Genomic DNA, 24667 nt, shown 5'->3' on the forward strand with positions numbered 1-24667 from the left:
AGACTTAGATCTTACAAATAAATAGATCATTTTAAGTCGAGCGTTTTCAATTCAAATTGAGCCATTTCAATTCTGCTACACATCCACACTAAGTGTTAGGTAAGAGTGTTTGCATATGCGGCACTTTTTGTAGAGCTGATCATCAGGCCGATTATAATTCTACACGTTTATAAAAGCGACTTTTTGTAGAAATTTTGCGTTTACCGTATGAAATTATTTAAATTATAGGTATACGCGAAGGAAATAATCGGGTACCGAGTGGCGTGGATTGTCTTAGAAGGACGTGACATAAAAAAAATTCATCATACCACATCTTAATAAGTTTCATTTAAAAAATAAAGCTCAGGCAGGGATAAGTGGTTTAAATACGCGGGCCCCTTCTCGCGCGGCCCGTAGCAATGGCTACTCTTGCTACGAGGTTAATCTGGCACTGTGTATTGTCGAAAAAGTTCCTACTGATACGCGCAATAGAGACGAGAGAGAAAATAAGCGATGTTTATAGACGCTTTGGATTAAATAGCTCTAACGTGTCCACAATATGGAAAAAAAAGGAAAAATTCTATAAGCCGTGAAGGGTGGGTGGATTTTGTCCAAAAAATTACAGAAATTTGTAATAGGAAGTTTCTCTCTCCATTTATCAACTCTATTACTTCAATATGCATTATCGTTATAAAGAGTTTACAAAATTCAATCATTTATTTTAATAATTTTAATGTGTAAGCTGCACCCCAACAGTGTTTTCATGTTAATGCTAAAATAAATTGGCTTTTGCCGTCGAGAAATTCTTTCTTAGCGGATACAAATGCTTAAAATTGAAACCGATTTCTTTTTTGCTACCAGTACCGTATAAAGCTAGGTACTTTCAGCATTGTTAATACCATGGGAAGTATTATCACACTTTTTAGACTTATTTCCTCCTCCCGCTTTTTTAAACTATGAGCGTAAAGTTAAGTTTTTTTTATGATATCACGGCTGCTAGGTCAATTATGCTGTTTTTTGCACCAAAACCGTAATAGCGTAGCTCAAATAGTATGTTTAAATGCTTAGCCCTTATTATAAGTGATTTCTTTTGGTTAGACCAATCTTACTAAATAAAAACTTCATTTAGAACAGATTAATTTTCTTGGAATAAAAAATTGCTCTTTAGATTTTTTAAACCAGGATGTTTTATGCAGTGGCGTGCACTTCATACATGCACAGAAGCATTGCATACCCTAAAAATTATGTATTACTTATAAAGGGGATGGATTTTTCCATTTTATGCTATTTCCCTTCTTTATGCATACCCTGGTCAAAAACCCTGTGCACGCCACTATTTGTATACAAAAAAACATTGTACAAAAAAGCTGTAGGTCTTTTGGATCAGAACATATTGTAATCATTATTTTATTATGCGTTGTTTGATATAAATTATTTTATTAGATCTATAATAAGAATAAAACCCTTGGTAAGGGCTCTATTTATGAGTTTTTGAACCAGAGATTTTGTGATCCGTAAGTGATACAGGGTACTTGATTTTTATAAATTTCATTGTAGCTATATTGAATAGCTGGTAGATGTCTTCTTAAGAATGCGCAGCAAGGCAGCTTACATTTCATAGCAGTGCTGAAACTCGAAACAAGAAAACAAAGCAACTATACAATGCGTGCAAAAAGTCCTCGACGAAGAACAAACCTAAAATAATTTAAAGAAAACCTGGAAATATGAACAAAAATCTGCGTCGAATTTTTTTTTTATTTAAGCACAAGTATGACAAACAATTAAGCATGCAATTTCTCTGCAAATCTATATAATGAACTAATTATATTGATGTGATTCCGTATAACCTAAATGTCTACACCCCCCTTAAATATACTTTTTATTATTAGACAGTTAAATGTGCGACAATCCCAATTAATTGTCCAAAAGTAAAATATTTATATAAACACTCCTAAACTAGAGAATTCTTGAAAATTTTATATTATTATAAGATAATATTTTGTATTCCATTAATTATTTTTATTGCTGTTATTTACTAGTCTATGCAAGATTTAATTAGTTAGAGAAAAACTATATCCTATATGTGGCCTACACCTTCACCGAATAAAACAAATGATAACTAAAATGTGATTAAAAGAATAAAATATCAATAGTTTGATATAACAATTAAATGAAATTAACTAAGATAAAAATGCCAATTTGAACAAATAGTAGATAGATGTTACAATTTTGAAATATTACTACTTCACAGTTAATAAAAATACAAGATTAACTACGAAGTGTTACGATTTATCTTCGCTTAGAGATTGTTAACTCTAGGTTATCCATTATCTTGATTTCTTCTTCTTTGTTCGATACGATGTTCCAGAAGGTTCCAGTTGATTAGGGTGACGCGAGCGACTGTTGAGGCCTTTTGCACGCATTGCTAGCGATATTAATGCATGTCGGAATAGAATATTATATAATTTATTTCGCAAGTTGATTACAACAATTTCTGAAGTATACATTAGTTATACATTAGTATTATACATTGTGATCCGATTCCGACATGATGATTTTAATATAAAAAGTAGACGCCCGCCGAGTACAACTGTGCCAAATTTAATTTATATTCTTGAAAAAATGTTACAATATATATATTATAAGTACACTGTATAAATAAGTACTTGTTAACATTTAAAATACGAAATAATTTGTTCATTTTATAAAGAATTAAAATATTGCAACATTTTCCCCGCCTCGTTTCTGTATTTTATGAATAAAAATAACATCAAACATCAGAAAATGAGACCAACAAATATAAGCTAATGCATCACATTTTTTTTATGTAACAGGTCAATCTGAACTTAATGTGAGTTTTGTATTTTCAATCTATTATCTGTAGTGGCAGTTTTAGTTACACAGGTTCTAAGGATTAAGATTTGTCACATTTTAAATAATATGATATTTGTATCGTTTGTTTATAAAAGTAAACGCCATCTAGTTAAACTACTGGTAAATATTACTGTCGCTAGATGGCGCTGTTCCGATTCCATATAAATCGTAGTTAACTTTCAATGATCTAATAAGAAAACATAGGTAGACAATCTCACACTTAGAACTCAGTTCTACGAGCTGGAAGTCTTTAGATACATTTGTTTTTAACGATAGACTGGAATGCGAGTGGACGTAAAATGTGATACATTAGCGGATACAGTTGCGTGCAATTGTTCTAGACGCGCGTACACCGTACCTGGCCCCGGTCGCTCCACTTGAGCGCCGAGGCGCGTTCCTCTTCGTCGCCGCCGGTTTCGTAGACGCCTTCTAGCGCTTTAGCCCTTAACCGGCTGGCCGGCAAACAAAACACCAAGCTACTCCAGTAAGGCACTCGTATATTTCAACTTTTGCATATAAAATTAATCTTTGGCGTTATAACGGCGGCGTGCGTCCCGTAGCTCTATATACCGTTTCACGACTGGCGAGGCATGTGACATGTTTTAAACGACACGTGTTGTACCGGTTCCTAGAAATTCAATTGACTATGTTCGATATCGAACGACATCGGTTTAACTGGCAGTGTTTCAGACAATTCCTATAAATGTGTGAAATTAAGTGAGCGAACCAACTCGATTAACTAAGAATACTTTTTATCTTAAATTTACTATGAAAATTAAAAATCCCGATCCAAGCCTCCGATCAATTAATCAATTTTACGGATTCAGGATAACAGTTCTTTGTATTTCAGAATGAGAAGTAAAATTTTCGCTCTTATATAGCTTTCTAAAAGCCCAAAGCCAATAAACAAAAATAACGGAAGTTGTTATTTTTATTTTGAACTGTCTAAAAAAACTTTGCAATTGAGTTGAGCACCTAAAGGTGTCAATAATCTAATTTTACCAAACATCTAACCTTATTGTATCATATCAAACTAACTCTTTCATTTAACGTCAAAAAGAACTTTATATTAGTATTACTGTAACTAAATAGCTAAACTTTGATTATACCTCTGTTTAAAATAATTATTTGCCGAGTTTTATATGAGGAACCTAAAATAGTTGGTCTGAAATTGTTTGCCTTATTTAATTAGACCAAGCTTTAATATGTAAGTCACAGTGCTCACAGTTCGTGAAACGGACATAATTTGCTTCGTCACAAAGTAAATTGCAGGCAAACGTCGCGCACTGTCTTCTCTCCCCATCCGCGGGCAACAGCCTGCCCGCGTCACCCGAATCATTTCCATTGGAAATATCCAGTCTGCCATTTTCTCCTATGTCAAGCCAGTCCCTCTTTGCTTTCATTAGGGGTTTCTAGGGGACCCTCTGCAGGGTCTTCCTTAGGTTCTGGCTCTTGGCTGAATATGTCGTCAGATCTCAATGTCTCCTCTACAAGATCCAAGGTGTTGTCTGTTTCCAGCACCACATGTGCTGGTGGTGCTACAGCGAAGCTTGTATCCACCGTTTCGTTCGCGTCGTACAAATCCATCGGACCCTGATCAGTTTCCATTGCTTCGGCTGGTTCGTTCGATTCGCAACTATGTTCATTAGGTTCGGTGTAGTTTGGTTCATCTTCCTGCTCGTTAATTATAGGTTCATGTTCGTTGCTTGTGTCATCTGCGACAGATGCTTGAGCTTCATTTATCTCTTCACCAACGAAGCTCTCTTGTGCACTTGGTTCGTCTTGACTAGGATTCAATAGATGGGTAGCTTCGTTGTTTTCACTTTGGATAATATCAGTAGCACATGGCTCTTCTGGTTTTCTTTCGACTTGACTCTCGTCTGCAGCCCCCCACCTGGATTTCCTATCTTTATCTCTCCTTTCTCTTTTCTCTTTGTGTTCTTTAGGTTCCCTAGTTTGCTGTTCTCTAGGCTGATCTTCTCTAGGTTCTCTAGGATTATTTTCTTTAGGTTCTCTAGGTTGGTCTTCTCTGGGTTGGTCTTCCCTAGGTTCTCTAGGTTGTTCTTCTCTAGGTGGTCTAGATCTGTCATCGAATGTTCTTCTTCTGTCATTTCGGTCTCTATTATACCTGTCCTCATGATCTCTGCCCCCTCTACGGTCTCTTCTCCTGTCATCCCACTCGTTTCTTCTGTCCCAGTCCCTCTCCCTATCTCCGTTCCAACCTCTGTCATTGTACTGTTCTCTATCATCGAATCTTCTATTTCCTCTGTCGAAAAATTCAGGCGGGCCATCAAATCTTGGTCCGTCAAAGGACCTATCTCCATCAAACCCGTCAAACTGTCTCGGACCATCAAACGGAGGTCGAGGTCCGGGTCCATCAAATGGTGGTCTGGGCCCATCGAAAGGCGGTCTAGGTCCGTCGAACGGTGGTCGCGGTCCATCAAAAGGCGGCCTCGGTCCATCGAAAGGCGGACGCGGCCCATCAAACGGTGGTCTTGGGCCATCAAACGGTGGCCTTGGGCCATCAAATGGAGGCCTCGGTCCGTCGAATGGTCTCGGACCATCGAAGGGCGGTCTAGGTCCGTCGAACGGTGGCCGTGGTCCATCGAAAGGTGGTCGGCTGCCATCGAACGGCATTCGATTAAACGGTGGCCTATCAAACATCGGTGGGCCTCCTTCAAAGGGAGGTCTCTCAAACGGTGGCCTGTTAAAAGGCGGAGGGCCCATTCCGTTGAACCTGGGCCCAAAGGGCGTCGGCATATCCATCCACGGCCCTGAAATAAGATTGGTTCATGTTTAAGCTACGGTCGATTTGTTGCAAGATAATTACATTAGAGCAGACCATACCTCTCATTGGATGACTAGCGAGCGGACCTCTCATTCTTAATTCTGTAAATTAAAATAACATACATATAGTTAACATTTTGTCAAATATTCATTTAGTACTAAGTAGCTGATAAAATCATTGAACCGAAATTAAGTTTTTCTCTTCAAATTCTGATACAAAATTATGATAATAGATTGTTACTACTTTGTGAATGTTAAAAATAAAAATCATTTTAAGCCTTGTGATATTGTTTGGCCAAACGGCCGAAGCGACTCTGCATCAGGTTTGGCAAAATTTGCTTTTCTCTGTCTGTCGATTTGGACTGTATTTGATGACATGTTATACAACTTCTGGCTAAACCACTCTTTGACTGACATTTTATGGTGTGATTACTAACCAGCTCTGAAGGCGGGCGGTTGGAGGGCGCGCGGGGGCGGAATAGCTGTCCATCCTCCACCACCTTCCTCGCCACCTTCGTTATCTGCAAGGAAGTTAAAGTTAACTCGGAGAACTCTCTCGGTCAGTCAACTAAAGCTCTAAAGGATATTCCATGGAAAGATTACTACTATCACGATGTTCCACTGCCACGTTCAACTCTTACTACTCACAAAATTCTGTAGTGGAAGTACTGAAAATAATATTTGTAACTAACTTTATAACTTATATAAAAACTTGTTTTAAATAGCTGAGTAATTAATCCATATTTTAAAAATATAAAATGTAAGAGATAAAAATGGTTATCCTTTGAAGATAAAAATATTAAACCATCGTGGACTTTATTATTGATCTTTTTAAAATATACAATTCCGTAGTACATTGATCTATATTAAAAGGTTAAGAAACCTGTTTTCAAAGGTTTGCCGAGTCCACCAATCCGCACCGAGTCAGCGTTGAATAAAGATACACCTGAAGTTGGCTTATCTGTGTAAAGCAAGAAGAAAAAGAAACTCACTGCTATTCCTATCACCCTCGTCGACGGGGGGTGGCAGGTCCAGCAACGGAGGTCGTTCGCGACTGTCCCGGGAGTCACCGTCGCCGGGCAAGTCGTCATTTCTCACGTCGTCCCCGGCTTTACCGTTGGCCATCTCCCACAGCCGCTCTTGTAGACTTTTCTCTGGATTGGAGTCGTTTGTTGCGTTGCGCGGTGACTTGTCGCGGCTTCTTTCTCTATAGGAGTTAATATTTTTTTTTCATTTCTTACCTAACCACCTATTATCTTCATCACGATCAACCTATGGGATCGCGACAACTGTAATCGGTAAGGGTGGTTGGTAGACGTCTGGGAACGGGTTACCCTACTAAAGCAAACGAGAGCGACATGCCGTGTTGGTTTTTAGTTTGGGTAACTTAACCTCTGTCCTGCCGAAAAGGACGGAGGTAGCAATAAAGATTTTTCACCACACCAAAAATAATACGCGAGAGAGAGTTATGTCTTCTCAATATCTCGTTTCTATCTCTATAGAAAAAAACGTGTAGCGGATAGAGATCATGGCGCGCATGCTAGCCCTATAGGTCAGGTAATGGGGGATTATAAAGCAGAACAAAAGAGCACAGGCTAATAAAAGCTTCTCACCGATTGCTGTCCCTAGAGCTAAACCTCGGGGCGCCGTCTCGATCCCTCCGGTCACGACCAGCACTACGGTCCGATCGGTCACCTCGGTCGCCGCGGTCTGGTCTGTCGCTGCGGTCACTTCGGTCGCTCCTGTCTCCACGTTCACCGCGCTCTCGGTCTTCCCTACCGCCTCTTCGATCGTCCTTTTCCCTAACAAGAGACATTTATATGATTATAGTGTAATATTTTGCATCTTAAATTATATTTTTATATGTGTATATAAATAAACAAATATAGTACGACACGTCTTCATCTAGCCCCAAAGTAAGCGTAGCTTGTGTTATGGGTAATAAGATGTTTGATGATTACTTTTATGAATAATATACGTAAATACTTATAATATACAGATAAACACCCAGACACTGAAAAATATTCTTGTTCATCACACAAACATTATCCAGTTGTGGGAATCGAACCCAGAAACTAGAAACTACTCAGAAAGCAGGGTCGCTGCCCACTGCGCCAATCGGCCATTATATATTGTACCACCTGCCATGCATGTTTGACATGTTGTTAATACACCTTTGGTTTCCTTAGCCTTATTTTGTATTTTTTATTTTTGTTTTTCTACGTTGTTTACAATAAAATTGAATAGTAAAATCTTCATATTGATTTAGCAAGGTTATTTTTTTCTTCTTTTCCCTGTAGATAAGTAGTGCTATATGATTTAAGTACGCATAAGTATAAAGGACGCAAGTTTTAAGGACGCATAAGTATATTTATTTTTCCATAGAAACTAAATAAAACCGTTCTTAGTGTTTACTTATTACGACGCTATTGAAGATTAAAGACCGACACGTGCATAGTACCTACGCTATGCGACGCGTACCTAATAAAGTGACAGGAGTCACATGATTTTATTCTGCATGTGATGTTAGGGTTGAATCTGATTTTATTCATTAAAAACTATGGCAGTGGTTTACTCAAAAACTATTAGGTTTTCGGTTTTACTGATAAGTCTTAGAGACAGTACATAATATACCTCTAATGCCTACATAGTATTATTTCAGTTTTCATTTACACATTGCATAAGACATTGCCTGTTTTCACTAAACCTAGGAAACAGTTAAATCAGATGTCTAATGATTTGGATGATGCGTATAGAAAAAAAAAAACGTTTCTCCTACGATTAAGAGCTTACCTGTCTCTATCCCGATTTCTGTCATTGCGGTCCCTTCTATCCCGCTCCCGATTTTCTCCTCGGTCACGTGCTTCCCCCCGATCTCGAACCTCTCCTCGATCTCGAACTTCTCCGCGATCTCTAACTTCCGCCCGATCTCGAATATCCCCGCGCTCTCGAACTTCTGCCCGATCTCGAACATCTCCGCGATCCCGAATCTCTCCGCGATCTCGAACATCTCCCCGATCACGATTATCCCTTTGATCCCTATTGTCTCTTTGATCTCTACTGTCTCTACTGTCTCCTCGTTCCCGATTTTCGTTTCGATCTCGATTATCGCCGCGATCTCGGTTGTCCCGCCTTTCTCTGTCTCTCCTGTCTCGGTCGCGGTCTCTATCTCTGTCGCGGTCTCTCCTATCTTTTTCCCTGTCTCTCCTATCTTCGTCTCGCTTGTCATCGGGAGGAGGTTGGGTTGAGTCGAAGGTTGGTTGAGAGTCTTGCGGGTTGAACCCAGGTGGGGGTTCCGATGAGTTGAATGCGGGTGGCGGTTTTGAGAGTAACGCTTGGATCTAGGGATATACAGAATATTTAATACAACTTTTAAAATAGTGAATATCGGATTATCGGATTAAGTTGAACACATAATACAACAATGTTTGTAAGCTTAATGTTCATTTTAGAAAATCCAAATACGGTTAGCGTGCATAGCGAAAACTTGGCAAAAATAAATAACTAATAAAAAATAATTTTTTTATTAGTTATTTATTTTTGGATTTTCTAAAATGAACATTAAGCTTACAAACATTGTTGTATTATGTGTTCAACTTAATGTGTTATTTTTTGTGTTTGTTATTAGGAGACCTTCAACATCGTTTTTCTTATCGAAATTATAAAAACTAGTATAAGTGCTTGAAAAACTTTCGCCTTTGATTCGAATTAACTCTTTTAGTTAAATTACACGTGCAAAACAATCAGAGCCAACTTTTGAACCACGGTGCGGACAAGTGGCCACCGTCCGGAGGCACGGGAGAAAACCTCCCGCGCGCTCCGTGCGGCGCCCGCTGACATCCGCAGTCTGGGAATGGTTTGTCTTCATCATTTCGTTTTGCACGGTATCTTATACTTTACTAGGTTGGACTGGGGGGTATACCGATGGAATGTAACAGTATTATTAGTGAAAAAAATACAATTCAACAACTTATTTCCTTGGATCAAAACTTGAAGGGAAATAACTGTTTTTATAACTGAATACGCAGTGACAACCAAAAAAGTAGCTGTTTGATTTAAGGTTAAACGTGGCCACTGATTGCTGTGCCAAGCAAGTCCCCAGTGTAGTTATTGTGTCGTATTGTGATAAAAAATAGATTTTAGTAGTAGCATCACATATTTATCATAAGCTCGTCAGGGGAAGGATTAAGTGGTAAGTCTTATTCCTGTCGCCATAATTGCTGTGTTCCGGTCTGAAAGGCGTCGTTGCTGGTATTTTTAAACGCAAATGAGGCTTAACACCTACGCCTCAGGTTAATCGACACGGGGCGATGCACAGAATACGATGTTGTTACCTGGTCCATGCACAGCGTGGGCGCGACGGGCGGCGCGGTCATAGGCGGCATGGCGGGCGCGGCGGCGGGCTCGTCGCCGTGGTCCGATGAGTCAAGCTCCATGGCGTCGTCGGCATCGCCGCGACCCGGCTGCAAGGTGAAAAACGTTATCACACGGATATCCATTCACGGATAGCGAAGCAAAAGACAAAAAATATAACCCCAGATTATATCTTTAAGAAAGCGGCGATAGTCTAGTGGCTCAAGCTTTATAGCTTCGCGATATTCCAATAATATATAATGAAAATTAAGCTCATATGCTATACTCCGCGAAAAGTAGAAGAATCTTTATGGTGTTATTTATAATTTCTTCAATCATTATACTCAATATATCTTGATTGATGTGGTGAGTATGTGAGTGTTAATTAATTTCCATCGATGTTACCTTTTGTCCACGGCACGGTGGTGTACGGTAAAATTCGTAAGAATTTATGATTACCCCATAATAGTTTAAAGTCTACTTATGAATTTTGGTTACTAAATTTATTTATTATTATTATTATAACACCAAACAGATCTTCGGCAATGAACCCTCTACGCACGTTTCGCACCGAAAGCAGTACCGTCTTCACCTAATCTTTGATGAATTACAAAATATTTGAAAAAAAAAAAAGAATTGACTTCAAAATTAAAACATTATTATATTTTTGCATTTTCAGTTACAGTAGATTGGATGGATTAAATAAACTGTCGATACAAAATAGTTACTGTATATTTCATAGAAATAGAAAATATCTAAATATATCTCACCATAGCGTGTTGTGGCGGCCTGGTGGGTTGCTGCGCCAGCGGGTGAGGCGCGTGCAGTGGCAGCACGAGGCCGCCCACGTTCATCCCCACGCCCACGCCCATCAGACCGCTCAGGAATCCGCCTACCATTCCGGGCACGCTACCTGTGAACAACGCACCACCACTCCTTGTCATTTTCTGTCTTCCAACTTCGAGGAATAGGAATGTAATCTGTTTTCATATTTATGCGAAAACAGAAGCTATCAAACAATTTTTACCACCATAGACTGGTAATGGGTTTAAATGATGATACTTATCTAGCAAAGCTTCGGGTACATTGGCTGTATTATGGGCTAACTCGACAGCGAAAACAGAAACATTAAACTATTTTCACCACCATAGATGTGCAAACCAATCAGAGCCAATTTTTGAACCATGGTGCAGACAAGTGGCCGCCGTCCGGAGGCACGGGAGAAAACCTCCCGCGCGCTCCGTGCGGCGCCCGCTGACATCCGCAGTCTGGGAATGGTTTGTCTTCATCATTTCGTTTTGCACATTTCCTGTACATAATATTGTCTTCTTCCTAATATATCACCCTTAGAACGAATTAGCACATCGCCAACATTAATGGTTTTTGAACATCGAAGCACTATAACTACAAAGTGAAATTGGAGTTAGTTAAAAGAAATATATCTTTATAAATGTCAAAGCGTGTCAAAAAAACTGCTATTGCGAAGTTTTGCCACATTTATCTGAAAGACCCTAATGACTCAAAAATACCTCAATAGATTGAATGCTTTCGTCATTTAATTAATATAATGTGATTTCGATAAAATAAGCGTGAAACCTTCATACATGCTAGGTGTATATAAAATTAAACAGGACATTAAATTTAACTTAAGGGGTCATCATTTGGGTTTGGTTAATGGGATTCCAGGTTGAACCTTATAATCACGGGGTGATTAAAAAAAATGCCTATATTGTTCATTAAATGTTTTTCAAGCAAACCCAGTTTTAAGTTTGATATGCTGTGCTATTGCTTAGGCTGGTTATGAAATATCTATCGTTTTACGTCCGTTTTCAATATTAAATCTATCTGTAATCTGTTGATAAGTTGCCTACAAAGTTCGTTACACTGTGTACGTTACTTCTGCTTGGGTAGTCGGCTAAATATATCGGCGACCTCGAGGTTCAAAACATTATCTAGATTAATTTACTTCTTTAAGTTTCCTTAACAAATAATTGGAGTTAAACTTGGTTGGCAAGAGATAGTGCGAAGCAAACGTTTTAGTGTTACGATACTCGAAAACTATTTCATTTATTTTTTTTATTTAGAATATTTTATTGTATAAACTTAATACAAGAAACACACAAGAAAAAAAAATTTAAATACAGTTGTGTGCAAAGGCGGTCTTATTGCAAGCAAAAACAATGTATTACAGACAACCCTTGGTGAAAGTAATAATACAAAACATGAAAGAGGGACAGAACCATCAAAGTTTGTGAGAGCAATATCATACTAAGGGTAAATAATTGTACTAATAGTCGGTTATTTTATTAAAGCTATCAGGCTATCAATGATTGGCTCACCTGGCTGTGTTAGTGACTGTGGAGGCATGCCAGGTGGAAAGCCCAGCATTGGGCCCGTGGGTGGCATCGTCGCATCTCTTTGCAGACCTGGCAACACATAATATTATTTATATTAGTATTTAAAAAACCATGCGTATGGATGTTTGAAGTCAGGTGTGCTGACGTCACAACGCCTTAAAAACGGAATACCTTGTCAGATTCCCAATAACATAAATATGGCTGCAACTCTTGGGAGTTTTTATCAAAGAGTACCCAACTAGTTTCGCAACCGATCTTCGTTACTCGTTAACGTGACGCCAGCCGCAACTAGTGCGGCAAACTATGACAGAAAATGATGGTGCGGATGTGCAAAGCGATCAGAGCCAATTTTTGAACCATGGTGCGGACAAGTGGCCACCGTCCGGAGGCACGAGAGAAAACCTCCCGCGCACTCCGTGCGGCGCCCGCTGACATCCGCAGTCTGGGAATGGTTTGTCTTCATCATTTCGTTCTGCACGGTATTTTCACAAGCTATCGTAAATCTAGGTGGTACCAGAATTCTTAGTTCTAGTACCATTTACACACCTCGCAAAAAAACGTCAATAGTTTTGGAACATCTGACAACAATAACACCAAAAGTGAAATGGACCAAGAATTCTGTCTGTTGTCTGTTGTTCAATTTAAATAATAACTAGCGAACCCACGCGACTTCGTCCGCGAATGAGCAGACTTTAAAAATATTCGTATGGTGTCGCGGACTGTTTCATAGAACTATAAAGAAACAACAATTCCGACAATTCCGATATACTTACTACATACTTCCGTCGTTTGGCGTAACATTTACCGTTCACGCATCGCACGCATCAGAATCTCTCAAAAAGGATATTTTATGGCGTTTTTTCCCGAGATTAAAATTCATGAAAATCGTTGGAGCCGATTTCGAGATTCCTATTATATATATATATATATATATATATATATATATATATATATATATATATAATATATATATATATATATATAGTTTTATCGATATATATATATATATATATATATATATATATCGATAAAACACGAATAAAATGACATTTTCTAAAAATGAATCCTAGCTAGATAGATTTATCGCCCCCGAAACCCCCTGTATACTAAATCTCATGAAAATCGTTGGAGCCGATTCCGAGATTCCAATTATATATATACAAGAATTGCTTGTTTAAAGATATAAGATAAATCAACTACTATCGTACCTGGCACCGGTGTTCTAATCGGTGGAACGCCCGCCGCCAGAGCCGGAGGCATACCGCCCGGCATGCTATAACAAATAATACATTAGAATAGAGAAACATGATTTAAGTGTCGCTCGAACAAATGATCAGTGGCGTGCACAGAAATTTAAACCGGGGTAAGTTGTTGCCAGTTATATGAAAATGTTATGATGCATGTATGATGTGCACGCCACTGCAAATTATGGTACGAGTCCCGTAGTACCCTTATTTTTTTAGAGGCAAAAAGTACAGTTTGACTATCCCCAGGATGTGAGCCATCTATGTGCCAAATAATATGTGCCAAATTTCATGAAGATGCGTAAAAAACTATTAAACAGACATACTTTCACACTCATAATTTTAGCAAATTTGTATCTGTTTGTTTGTTCATTACCTATTTTCGGCTTAAATTCAAAATTCATTTATTTCAAGTGGGCCTCGTTTATAAGCACTTTTGAAACATCAAATAATTAGACGTAGTCAATCGAACACTCATTAAGGTAGATTAAAAAAGTTAATGGCTATTCTCACAAATATAGAATAACGACGCAATAGCTATGCAGTGTTTTGTCGCACTTCTACTGACGACACCTTTAAACCACCAGGGCGCAGAAAGCGCCGGCTGACTATTCCGGCGTTATGCCACTTTCATTTGTAAGGCTCTCAAAGGTCTCCAGTGTTTTACACGCTCTGTCATTTGAACGATGCTTGCAGTTGAAGTATGACAAAACACTGCATAACTATACCAACGTTATGCCACGTTTATTTGGCAGGCCCTTAAAGGTCACGAAACTACTTCAATGTGGATTGGTTTCTTTTCGTGTTTTACACACTCTGAAGTTTGATGGTGATTGCAGTTAAAGTGTGATAATACACTGCATAAATATCCCGACGGTATGCCACGTCTGTTGTATTGTATGGCCTTCCTAGTTTCATTAATTGCATGTTCCAACTCACACAGGTGGTGGTGGCATCCTAGGCACAGGCATGGGTATACTCGATGGAGGTACGGGTAAACCTCCTGGCATTGGTATGCCACCAGGCGGTAAGCCAGGCGGCATGCCCCCCGGCATTCCGGGTAGGGGGCCCCCGATCATGCCCGCGGCCGACACCGGTGGCATTCCCGGCATCATGGGCATGCCTTCTGGTAACGCTTTGGGTATTATCTGAAACAAATGAAGAAACATTTAAGCTTGGTACAAACAAATACATACTGGTTGGCCACTTTTGATTTAATTATTTGTTACTTTCCTACAAGTTAGCCCTTGAATGCAATTTCAGCTGGTGATGATGCAATCTAAGTAATAAACAAACTTATAGTGCCGTTTTGGGGGTTTTGTTTTTATTATTCTATAATAAATTACCAGATAAAATCTTTAAGATATGTTCAAAGTTTATATTAAATATGAATTGCTTTTGCTTCATAGTTTAAAGTATGTAAGTATAATTAATTTATACCTTAAAATGTAAGTTAAGTTTTTTGTGAGCTTCTTCTTAGATCAGGGTGCGTTTGGAACTCTCGTAGCTTTCTAACAAACTTTAAGTTCAATTAAAACTTTACGCCATCGCGGAAGTTAGCTGCGAGTGTCGTCTCGTGTTCTCAAAAGTGTGTGAAGACCACCAGTCCGCACTAGGACAGCTTTGTATTCTAATCTGTTCTCACTTCGGGAAAATACCCGTGCCATGTAGTGGGCCGGTATTGGATTTAAATGATGATACTTATCTAGCAAAGCTTCCGGTACATTGGCTGCATTATGGGCTAACTCGACAGCGAAATCAGAATCATTAAACTATTTTCACCACCATAGATGTGCCAAACAATCAGAGCCAACTTTTGAACCATGATGCGGACAAGTGGCCACCGTCCGGAGGCACGGGAGAAAACCTCCCGCGCGCTCCGTGCGGCGCCCGCTGACATCCGCAGTCTGGGAATGGTTTGTCTTCATCATTTCGTTTTGCAAATTTCCTGTACATATTGTCCCTCCAAACATATCACCCTCAAAACGAGTTCGCAAAGCTCGCAAGTGCTGATTGTTTTCGAGCATCGAAGCACTATTACATCAGAATAAAAATTGATAAATTGCACCACGTAATGTTTTAGAATACTACACGTACTAGTAGTATGTAGCTTTAGTTTTAAGTTAACGAATGTATTTCTCATCATCGACTCATAATAATGGAAAAATATATGTATAAACGCTTCTTAATTGCCTCTCATGAACAAAGATCGTAAGGGGCCCCGTAGGTGCGTGCATCTGTGTAAACCGGGCGTGGTTGCCGATGTTATTAGGCACATGACGATTAAGACAATGCGGCACTTTGTGCCTTACATACCTGTTCATAGGCGATTTTTCGCTTATCGTTGTTTATTACCATCAAAGAAAACGCAGTTACGCGTGCATGTGTGTGCGTATGAGCGTGTGCGTGTGCCTGTGTGAATTGTTTTAATATTAACTGAACTAACTCTAGGTGGTAGCCATGGTGGCAACGTCTCCTCGTCCACCGCACCGCCATCCTCCAACGCGTCCAACGACAAGGCGCCCAGGAGCCAGCGAGCGTGCAGCGCCGGCCACGGCAAGTAGGCGACGCCCAGGTCCGCCTCCCAGTAGTCCTTCCACTCTCGCCCCTTTACCCCCTTTCCCGCCGCCCACGCCACCTGCAAGGGTTACAAACATTTTCAGATGCCAGCACAGCTGTACCTGCGTTTAAAATGCAGTTTTGAACTTTAAACATAAAAAAAAGTGACACATCAATAGCAATTAGTTTAAACACCTTTTCATTACTTTTTAGTAAGTAAATTTTAAAAATATATAAAAACTAGCTGTTGCTCGCGTGTTTCGTCCGCGTTTAATACGTTTTTTTAACACTTATGGTCCAAACCGTTTAGTCTCCTGGGATAAAATAATAGTAGCCTATGCTATTCTTCTTTTTCACGACGCCAAAATATTTGTTGTTTAGTTAACAAACAATCAAAACACACTTACATTTATACTAATAGCAGGAATTTATATAAATATTAATTCCTGCTATTAGTATGCTTACATATACTTTTTTTTTTCCACTACAAGTTCTTGACTGTAATCTCACCTTGTGCTAAGTGATGATGCATTCTAAGATGGTAGCTAACCTGTTGTAGTAAGTATGGTAGTCATACCCAGTGGCGTGCACAGGGTATGCATCAAGCAGATATATAGCATAAAATGGAAATATTCCCATCCAATACGAGCTATATAAAATAATTTGGGTATGCAGTGCTTTTGTGCATGTATGAAGTGCACGCCACCGGTCATACCCCTAATAGTTACTACACGACATCGCACCGGAACACTAAATCGCTTAGCAGCACGTCTTTGTCGGTAACCCTACCGACAAAGACGTGATCTGAAAATAAACTTTACACTGAATGTAAAAAAAAACATTAAATTATAAGACAAGCAGCATAATATAGTGTACTCACGGTGATTTCCTTCGAGTGCAGCTTGTGCTTGTTGAGCTTGGCCAGCGCCTTGGCGGCGTCGCGGCGCCGCTCCATGACCACGAAGGCACAGCCGCGCGGCGCCACCACGTCGATGGCCACCACGCCGCCCAGCGCGCCGAACAGGTCCGACAGCTCCTCCGGCGTGGCCAGCTTGGACAGGTGGCCCACCCACAGCGTGGTGCTGCACACTGCCGGCACACGGACGAGGTCAGCAACATGCCGCGGGCTAGCGTACCCCAGGGTCGGCAGGTCAGGGGACATAACCACTGACCAGCAGCATGCTAACGAGGCCAACAGCATGCTATCGAGGGCAGCGGCATGCCGAGGTCCAGCGCAGCCCAAGGATGGCAGGGCAAAGAGGCCAGCGCACGAGACGAATGGACAGGAGATATGGAGATCTTTTCTAAAACCCTGTCTTCTTAGAGACAAGAGGCCTTTGCTCAGCAGAGAGAACTTAAAAGGCTGGTGATGATAACGATGATGATCCGCCAGCTACCCGCGTGCTTGCACTGCAACACTACACGTTGGTATGGTAGCGGACTCCAGCGCATACCATCGCACGCCTGGGCATTCTTCAGCATATATTCGCATTCGCATGAGATCGACATCTCAAAAATTCGAATTTGCATCTTTATCATCTAAGGGAATTCAATGAAGACAAGACAGGTTGTCTTCTGAGCTACTACTAGCATCTATTGATAACCGAACTATCTGCCGGTTAGTCCATTAGCGATAGAGACTACTGATGATGATGATACAACATGTACAGTAAGCCTGGAACTTGATCTGTACATATGTAAAACTTACCACTAAGATTTTCTTTTTTAATAGGAGGAAGTCCTTTCTTTTCCCTCTCTCTCTGCTTCTCTTTCTCCGCTTCGCGATCCTTGTAGCTTTTTTCCCGATCTCTGTCCCGGTCTTTGTCTCTAAACATAAACAAGACCATAGTCAAAATTAAAACCATACTACATAACAACACCAGTGAATTTATTTAATAACTATAGATTTTTGTGTGATTACAGAACGGTGTTTGTTGTACAATTACACGCCAACCTAAATTAAAGCGGCGAAGTGAAACTATGCTGAACCACTCTCTCTTGGCAGAGAAGGCAGATAGGTCAACACATAAAAAGAGACTGCATCACAATTCTCTCACAGTTGGCCCCGTTCGAGCAGATAGGTCAACATACAAACACAGACTGCATCACAATTCTCTCGCAGTTGGCCAAAACAATGTTTGTTGCTTTTAAATTTTTTTTTAATTAATGAAAATGTAAGACGTTGACTTAGACCAGGCCGGGTTTTGAACCCTACTGGCTTTAGTTTTAAATTTGTTATTAATCTTTCTTATTACAATCTTATGTACACGTTTCAAGTGCAATCAATAAGACTACTTGAATGAAGATATTTTTTTGACGCTGACTTTGACTTTGGAAGCTCACCTGTCTCTGTCTCTATCACGCCGTCTCCTCGGAGACCTGGATCGGGAACGCGAACCTCTTCGTCTCCGTCGAGGCGATTTCGACCTCGACCTGTGCCTTCTGGATTTTGGGGACGGACTTCTGTAACAACACAATTAATTGCATTCTTAGCTTTTTTCCAACTTGTATTTGTATGTGTGTGTTTACAAGTTGTGCAAAAAAATTATATTTTATTTATTATTTTCGAAATTTTGAAACGCACTGTACAGTAAACACTAAAGAGTAACAAAAAGACTATTATATATATATACTAGCGGACCCCAGAGCCATCTGTCGGGCTAATTTGTGAATCTAAACCATCCAGGGTGCCACCCAAACGTGTACCAAAAAATTAATTCAAATTGGTCCAGCCGTCTAGGAGGAGTTCAGTGACATACACACGCACACAAGAAATATATATATAAAGATATAAAACTTTTACTCATAGGCAAAAGATATCTGAAATTTAAATTAAAAAAAATTATATTCACCTAGAGTCATTGGCATCAGGTATCTCAATAACTTGTGGGCCGGTCTCAACAAACTCAATGTCAGATTCATTGGCCATATCATCTTTTGGTTCATTTTGTTGCTTTGGTGGTTCCTGTTGAGAATTCTGAAAAAGAAACAATGTGATCAGTTAACTGTGTTAAAGTGTGGCCCCATAGAAAGGATTTTCGAGTTTTGGCAGATGCTTTAGAGCAGTTATGGAGTTAGGAGAGATGGTACTGTGGTGACACTGACCCAAGCAGGTTGGTAGGCTTATCATCATATTCTAGTGAGAATAACTGGGACTAATGGTTAAACTTAAGCAGTGTAGCCCAGTGGCTAAAACATCAACCTTACTAGCGGGGGAATTTTTATCACCTGCACAAACCTCTTACTTTTCGGAGTGTGTTACAAGTAATAACTTGCTTCAACAGTGAAAGAAAACCTTTAAGGAAGCTTGCAGGCCTGACAGCTTTCCATTATGTTCTAAAGTCAACCAATCCGCACATGGCTGGTGTGGTGGACTATTCTAAGCCCTTCTCATTCTCTGAGGAGACCAGTGGGTCAGTAATGGGTTGATAATGATAATGAATGGCTTTACTCATGGCTTTTATAAATGGTGTCTTACTATGGGCCTCATGATAAGACTCAGTCGATCAGGCAGGCAATGAAAACAATTTGGTGTAATTCTAAGTTAACTAACTGTCAAAACCAGGGTTGAGAAATGTGCTCAATGAAATGCAAAGTTTTAGTGGCAATGAGCTGGGGCAAATTTCTTGGAAGTTGGGACTCATATCCAATGATAACAAATGGACGTTGGGATCCCATGGTGCTTAAATGGCGACCATGTCCTTGTGGGGCCTACATAGGCTTCGTTTCGAAAAGACCAAACAAGGCAGCTAGACGCCCCTAATCCCCCTCCCTCTAAATGTATTTTCCGCAGTGGATATCTATTATTTGACGAGATTATGATGAATGGCTTAACTTTAATGTCATATGAGAGCAATGTTATTTGTATTGTTTGCGCTCTGAGTGAATTCACAAGGATCGCAATGACGGTTATTCGTTACGAGAAAAGATAATTAAATAGCATAGATATAAAAAAAGATATAAAAAAAGCTACTCTATCGCATTTTATCGGTTTAAGTATTCTGTAACGATAATGTTAGAATAATAATATAAATAAATAAACTTCTCTTAGCATTGGACAAAACAAAAATATCCCATATGATGCTTGAAAGATGTAGGAGGAAGGAAAAGTTTGACTTTGCAATATCTCAAAATACCCCATTTCTGTCATTAAACACTAGAGTGAACTAGTTAAACAATAAAGAAACTAACTAAGAATGGTAAATTTTGATTTTGGTTCTGCTGTTGTAACTGCATATCAGACATTTGTTGAAGATGCATCAAGTTCTGGAATAAAAGAAAAAATAAAAAATAAAATATACGATTAATAAATGAATTATGTAATCTTGGAATTCTGTTCTTTTAATGTATCATACATTTAATACTGGAAAGGAAGTGTAGTTCTGCTACCTACGAGGTGGACAGAAGGCATTAAGGGAGGCACTCAGAGCCGCTGGAGACAAGCCACCCAGAACCGTGGATTCTGGAGTTCCCTACAAAAGACCTATGTCCAGCAGTGGACATCAATCGGTGGAAATGATGACGATGATTTATTTTTATTTAATTTATTATTAACAAAAGACAGTCATGCACTAAAATAACAAAAAAGACTTAGCTAAAAATAAAATAGCACTAGTACAAGACCATAACATTGTCTTGTTGTCATTGCAACACAAAATTTGAAAAAGAAAGTTAAGTTATTATAAAAATAAATAAATAATTCTTCACTGATAATGCAAACTACTACTTAATAAAACTTAATATTTTAATATTTAATGATGATACATTAATTATAGTCGTTTAATTAACGACAAATCTGTATATAATAATATATATCCCATTTGTATCAACAGTTTGTAATTACAGTTGTGTATTCACAGGGTAAATTATTATTTGGTGGGACTGATTAATTTTACCAAATGATAATTTGCTTTCAGAAGTTATATATGCTCTTTCAATTTTTATATTCAAAAATCACATTTATTTAAGCATTTTAAGCATTCATTTTTTTTTTCATTTTTATGTCAATGTCTAGGGTAATATATTAGTCATGCTTAAAAAAAGTATTGATCTTTTTAATGATAAAGTATTTAGTGCTTACAGGTAGGTTCATTCCAGTCATAAGTTGCATTTGTGCCTGGAGACTCTGCAATTGCCGCATTATTTCTGGATTTGTTAATATACTGTAAGCAAAACAAAAAAACACATTTCTTTACATGATGGTGTTTAGGTACAAATGTATTTCATGTAGCTCTTTTTTTACAGCTACTACTACCCAACCAACCCAGCAACAGTTTAATGTACAGAAGCGTACACACCTGCCAAGCGCATCAGTAGTATTGTTAGAGCTGTGACCAGAGTGGTGTCCCCCACTGTTGTGAGGTTCGGGCGCAGCGTCGTCTTCGCTCTCGTACTCAAAGTCGTTGAGCAGTTTGCGATTAAACTTGGCTGGCTGAGGACCTGATGAGTCATCCTGGAACTGAAAATTGTATAAATTACCATTGCGGTCATTATCTTTATCAAATGCAATACCACACCAGCTATAAGGCTGTTAAGCCTTTAGCCCTACAGGTAGAGGCAAAGTTTCAGTTTAGCCTAAAATGCTAACTTTGTGAGACTGTAATTATGACTCCTGAAATCATTCATTTCATGTGGAGGATTAATCAAAATATGTTTTTTTTTAAATATATTTTAAGCCTTATCACAATATCGACATCCCTATTATTTATCTGATATGGTTGAAAATTAAAAAGTAATACCGAATCGCCCATCATGGGTGAAGAATTGTGAGGAGAATCCTGGCGTGGCATGGGTGAAATCCTATCCGATGTGTTGTGGGACATATTTAGGCTACTTCCTGGAAAAAAATAAGCATTATATTAATACAGATTATAACAAATAATCACAGACAGCATTGTAATAATTGGAGTTCTGTAGTCAAACAAGGAACCTTTAGGTTTTGCATACTGTTATTTCAAAAAGTCACACTTGACATTTCATTGGATTCTATGTTAACTTACAATCAAAGAAGATGTAGATATGAAAATTGGATTCCTCTTAAATGAAATGTGTATGGCAGTTTTTAAATCCATATCCCTCCAGATTCTTGATCTAAAAACTTATACACATCCACGTTGTTTAGTAAGAATCTTATAAAGTTACCAGCGGACCCCAGCGCCATCTATCGGGCTGATTTGTGAATCTAAACCATCCAGGGTGGCACCCAAACATCCACATATCAAAAAATTCATTCAAATCGGTTCAGCCGTTTATAAGGAGTTCAGTGACATACACACACACACAAGAAATATATATTAAGTTATTTATAATGTGTAAATGAAAACCAAAATAATACTTCAGAAATATTATGTACAGCCTCTTGGATTTATCAGAGAAACCAAAAATCTAATAGTTTTTGAGTAAACCACTGCCTAGTTTTTACTAAAATAAATCAGATAATGGCTCAAATCACATGCAAAATTAAAATAATGTCATAAGTAAAGACTTCAAATGTTTTGAATTTGTTTGTATGGAAAAATAAATATGCTTCTTTTAATTTAATAAATTAACAGGGAGATTCCTTATGAACAATACTTTAGCATCCTTCAATATTATTTTGTAATTCTGTTACACATGGTACAATCATATAAAAATTATAAATAAACAAGAGGTTCTGTACATCAGTTTAAGTTTTCACCAAAAACCAACAATGTACATCAATCACTGCATAAGAATATGAGGAAAATATAACATTTACCATTGGCAGTGTTTTGTTGTTGTTGAATTTCCTGATGAAGGGGGTGGTTTGGATCAGCCATATCCAACAGGGGTTGTATAACCTCTGGACTGAACACGCTGTTCTTTTGCCACAAGTTTAATACTCTGATAATGTTGCGCTGAAATAAAAATAAAACAAAAAAAATCATCAATCTTTAACTCTTAACTTAATCTAAATCTACTACTCACTGGCACAAGTTAAAATCTTGTTAATGGAAACTGATAAAAAATTCACATAAATTAAAAATATCTCACTCTAATATTTTTTTAAAATATTGTTTTATCTTTAATCAAGATAAATAATTTATTAACTTATACCAGCTTCTATACTGGCATAGACAACCATCATTTAAATAATTCACATACAAACATTTCACAAAAGATAAGATATCTCTGTGGGGGGATTGTTTTCAGATGATCCTCTTATGAAGATTAAGTCAATGTAGGATCTATAGTCTACCCTAAAGCAGCAATAATGGTGGAAAATATATAAAGTCCTGTAAGACAAACACAAAAAGCTTTGATGTTTTCTTGTAGTTAGTTGAATCATAAACTAATTTGTATGTTATATTGATGTAGAATACATCCTGCATTCCTAGGCTGTTCTTTTTTCTTTCTTTTTCACTTTTAAATCACTGAAATAGTCTTTCCATTCTGTACATACATTATAAGCTAAGTTTATAGCGGGAAAATTATTTTAGTCACCCGGACAAAGTTGCAAACAATAGCTGGTAGGGTAATGCACAAATTATAACCTAAAAATGTTATCTACCTTATCACCATCAGGACATCGGAAAAGGTTCGCGAAGGTTTGCTGCATGTTCTTAGCGAACCTTGGGGCGAACACGTCCTTCTCCTGACCAAACTGATGTCGAGACTGCCTCACAATCGAGTCTATCACGTACAAACCAGGCACTTTATATTCGGGCTTGCACTTTTGAATAAACTTCTCGACACTGTGGACTACGTGCTTGTAGAACTTTATGGCCTTTATAGCACCTCGAGTGATAGCACTCATCTTCGCCTTTGATATAGGCGGCTTGTTTTCGTACAACCCGGATAACTGAAATCGAAAAAATTCAGTAAAAACGATGCCACGGTAAGCTTCATCCACCATCGGATTTCGAGCAAAAATACCTCCGCGTTGAACGATTTTACTTCCGACGTATCCATTTTGTCGTTTTCTTTGTTATTGCTAAATAAATTAATGCACTACACTACATAAATTAATTATTTGCTCTAAGAAAATCATCTTCGTGAACGAATCAACATGTTAGAATTACAAGATGGCGTAAGTTAGGAAGAGTTGCCATACTATACAATTATTTTTGTATTGGTAGAAAGAAAGAAAGAAAGAAAAATCGTATTTATTGTCACACATGGTAGTAGGTCTACTCTTGTCTATGGGTCTACTACGTAGCAAAGATAAAATAAACTTAACGTTAATTATACCTGTATGATACTACAGTAAAAGAGAAGTCAGTGGTAGATAGTGAGTAAGCTTGGGGAACACAGTAGCACACAGTAGTCAACAAACCGTTAAACATGATGTACGTTGGTTAATGGCTGCTAAATAAAGTTCAAATAACTTAAACGATTTATTAATCTCTATCTATGTAGATCTGTATATAGATCTATGTAGTTTCTTCACAACTTCTTTCGAACCTATGTTGGCAGCGATGTTTTCCAGTGCTGCCACATTACCTATAATAACCTACCTCAAAGAAACGATTATTTTGAGTGTGTTTTAGGTAGATT

At 38.5% G+C, this 24667-nt stretch overlaps 1 protein-coding gene across 2 annotated transcripts; it reads right to left on the minus strand.

Moving 5' to 3' along the window:
• Nucleotides 1–1714: 1714 nt before the first annotated feature.
• Nucleotides 1715–24213, minus strand: LOC120629711 (SR-related and CTD-associated factor 4). Of its 2 annotated transcripts, XM_039898701.1 has the most exons (23): nucleotides 24047–24213; nucleotides 23682–23972; nucleotides 22890–23028; nucleotides 21892–21989; nucleotides 21451–21611; nucleotides 21234–21315; nucleotides 20345–20419; nucleotides 19006–19130; nucleotides 18497–18616; nucleotides 17862–17980; nucleotides 17034–17242; nucleotides 16041–16232; nucleotides 14534–14742; nucleotides 13559–13623; nucleotides 12333–12419; nucleotides 10764–10906; nucleotides 9975–10103; nucleotides 8434–8981; nucleotides 7254–7442; nucleotides 6633–6847; nucleotides 6078–6161; nucleotides 5701–5742; nucleotides 1715–5627 (listed from the first exon to the last, which is right to left on the minus strand). In XM_039898701.1, the coding sequence occupies exons 1-23, from the start codon at nucleotides 24080–24082 to the stop codon at nucleotides 4231–4233; spliced, it is 4755 nt and encodes a 1584-aa protein (XP_039754635.1). In that variant the 5' UTR covers nucleotides 24083–24213; the 3' UTR covers nucleotides 1715–4230. The 2 variants fall into 2 exon arrangements, with proteins under 2 accessions (XP_039754635.1, XP_039754636.1); XM_039898702.1 differs by lacking the exon at nucleotides 20345–20419.
• Nucleotides 24214–24667: the final 454 nt, after the last annotated feature.

This window comes from Pararge aegeria, chromosome 15 (genome assembly GCF_905163445.1).
Source record: "Pararge aegeria chromosome 15, ilParAegt1.1, whole genome shotgun sequence".
NCBI classification, from domain to species: Eukaryota; Metazoa; Arthropoda; class Insecta; order Lepidoptera; family Nymphalidae; genus Pararge; species Pararge aegeria.

Excerpts from the sequence above, each read along its gene's own strand:
- LOC120629711 (XM_039898701.1), bottom strand. The coding sequence starts at position 24,082 with ATGGATACGTCGGAAGTAAAATCGTTCAACGCGGAG. Across the intron at positions 17,243-17,861 it reads TAAAAAAGAAAATCTTAGTG|TGTGCAGCACCACGCTGTGG; the intron begins GTAAGTTTTACA and ends GTGTGCCGGCAG. Across the intron at positions 6,848-7,253 it reads AGCTCTAGGGACAGCAATCG|AGAAAGAAGCCGCGACAAGT; the intron begins GTGAGAAGCTTT and ends TAACTCCTATAG.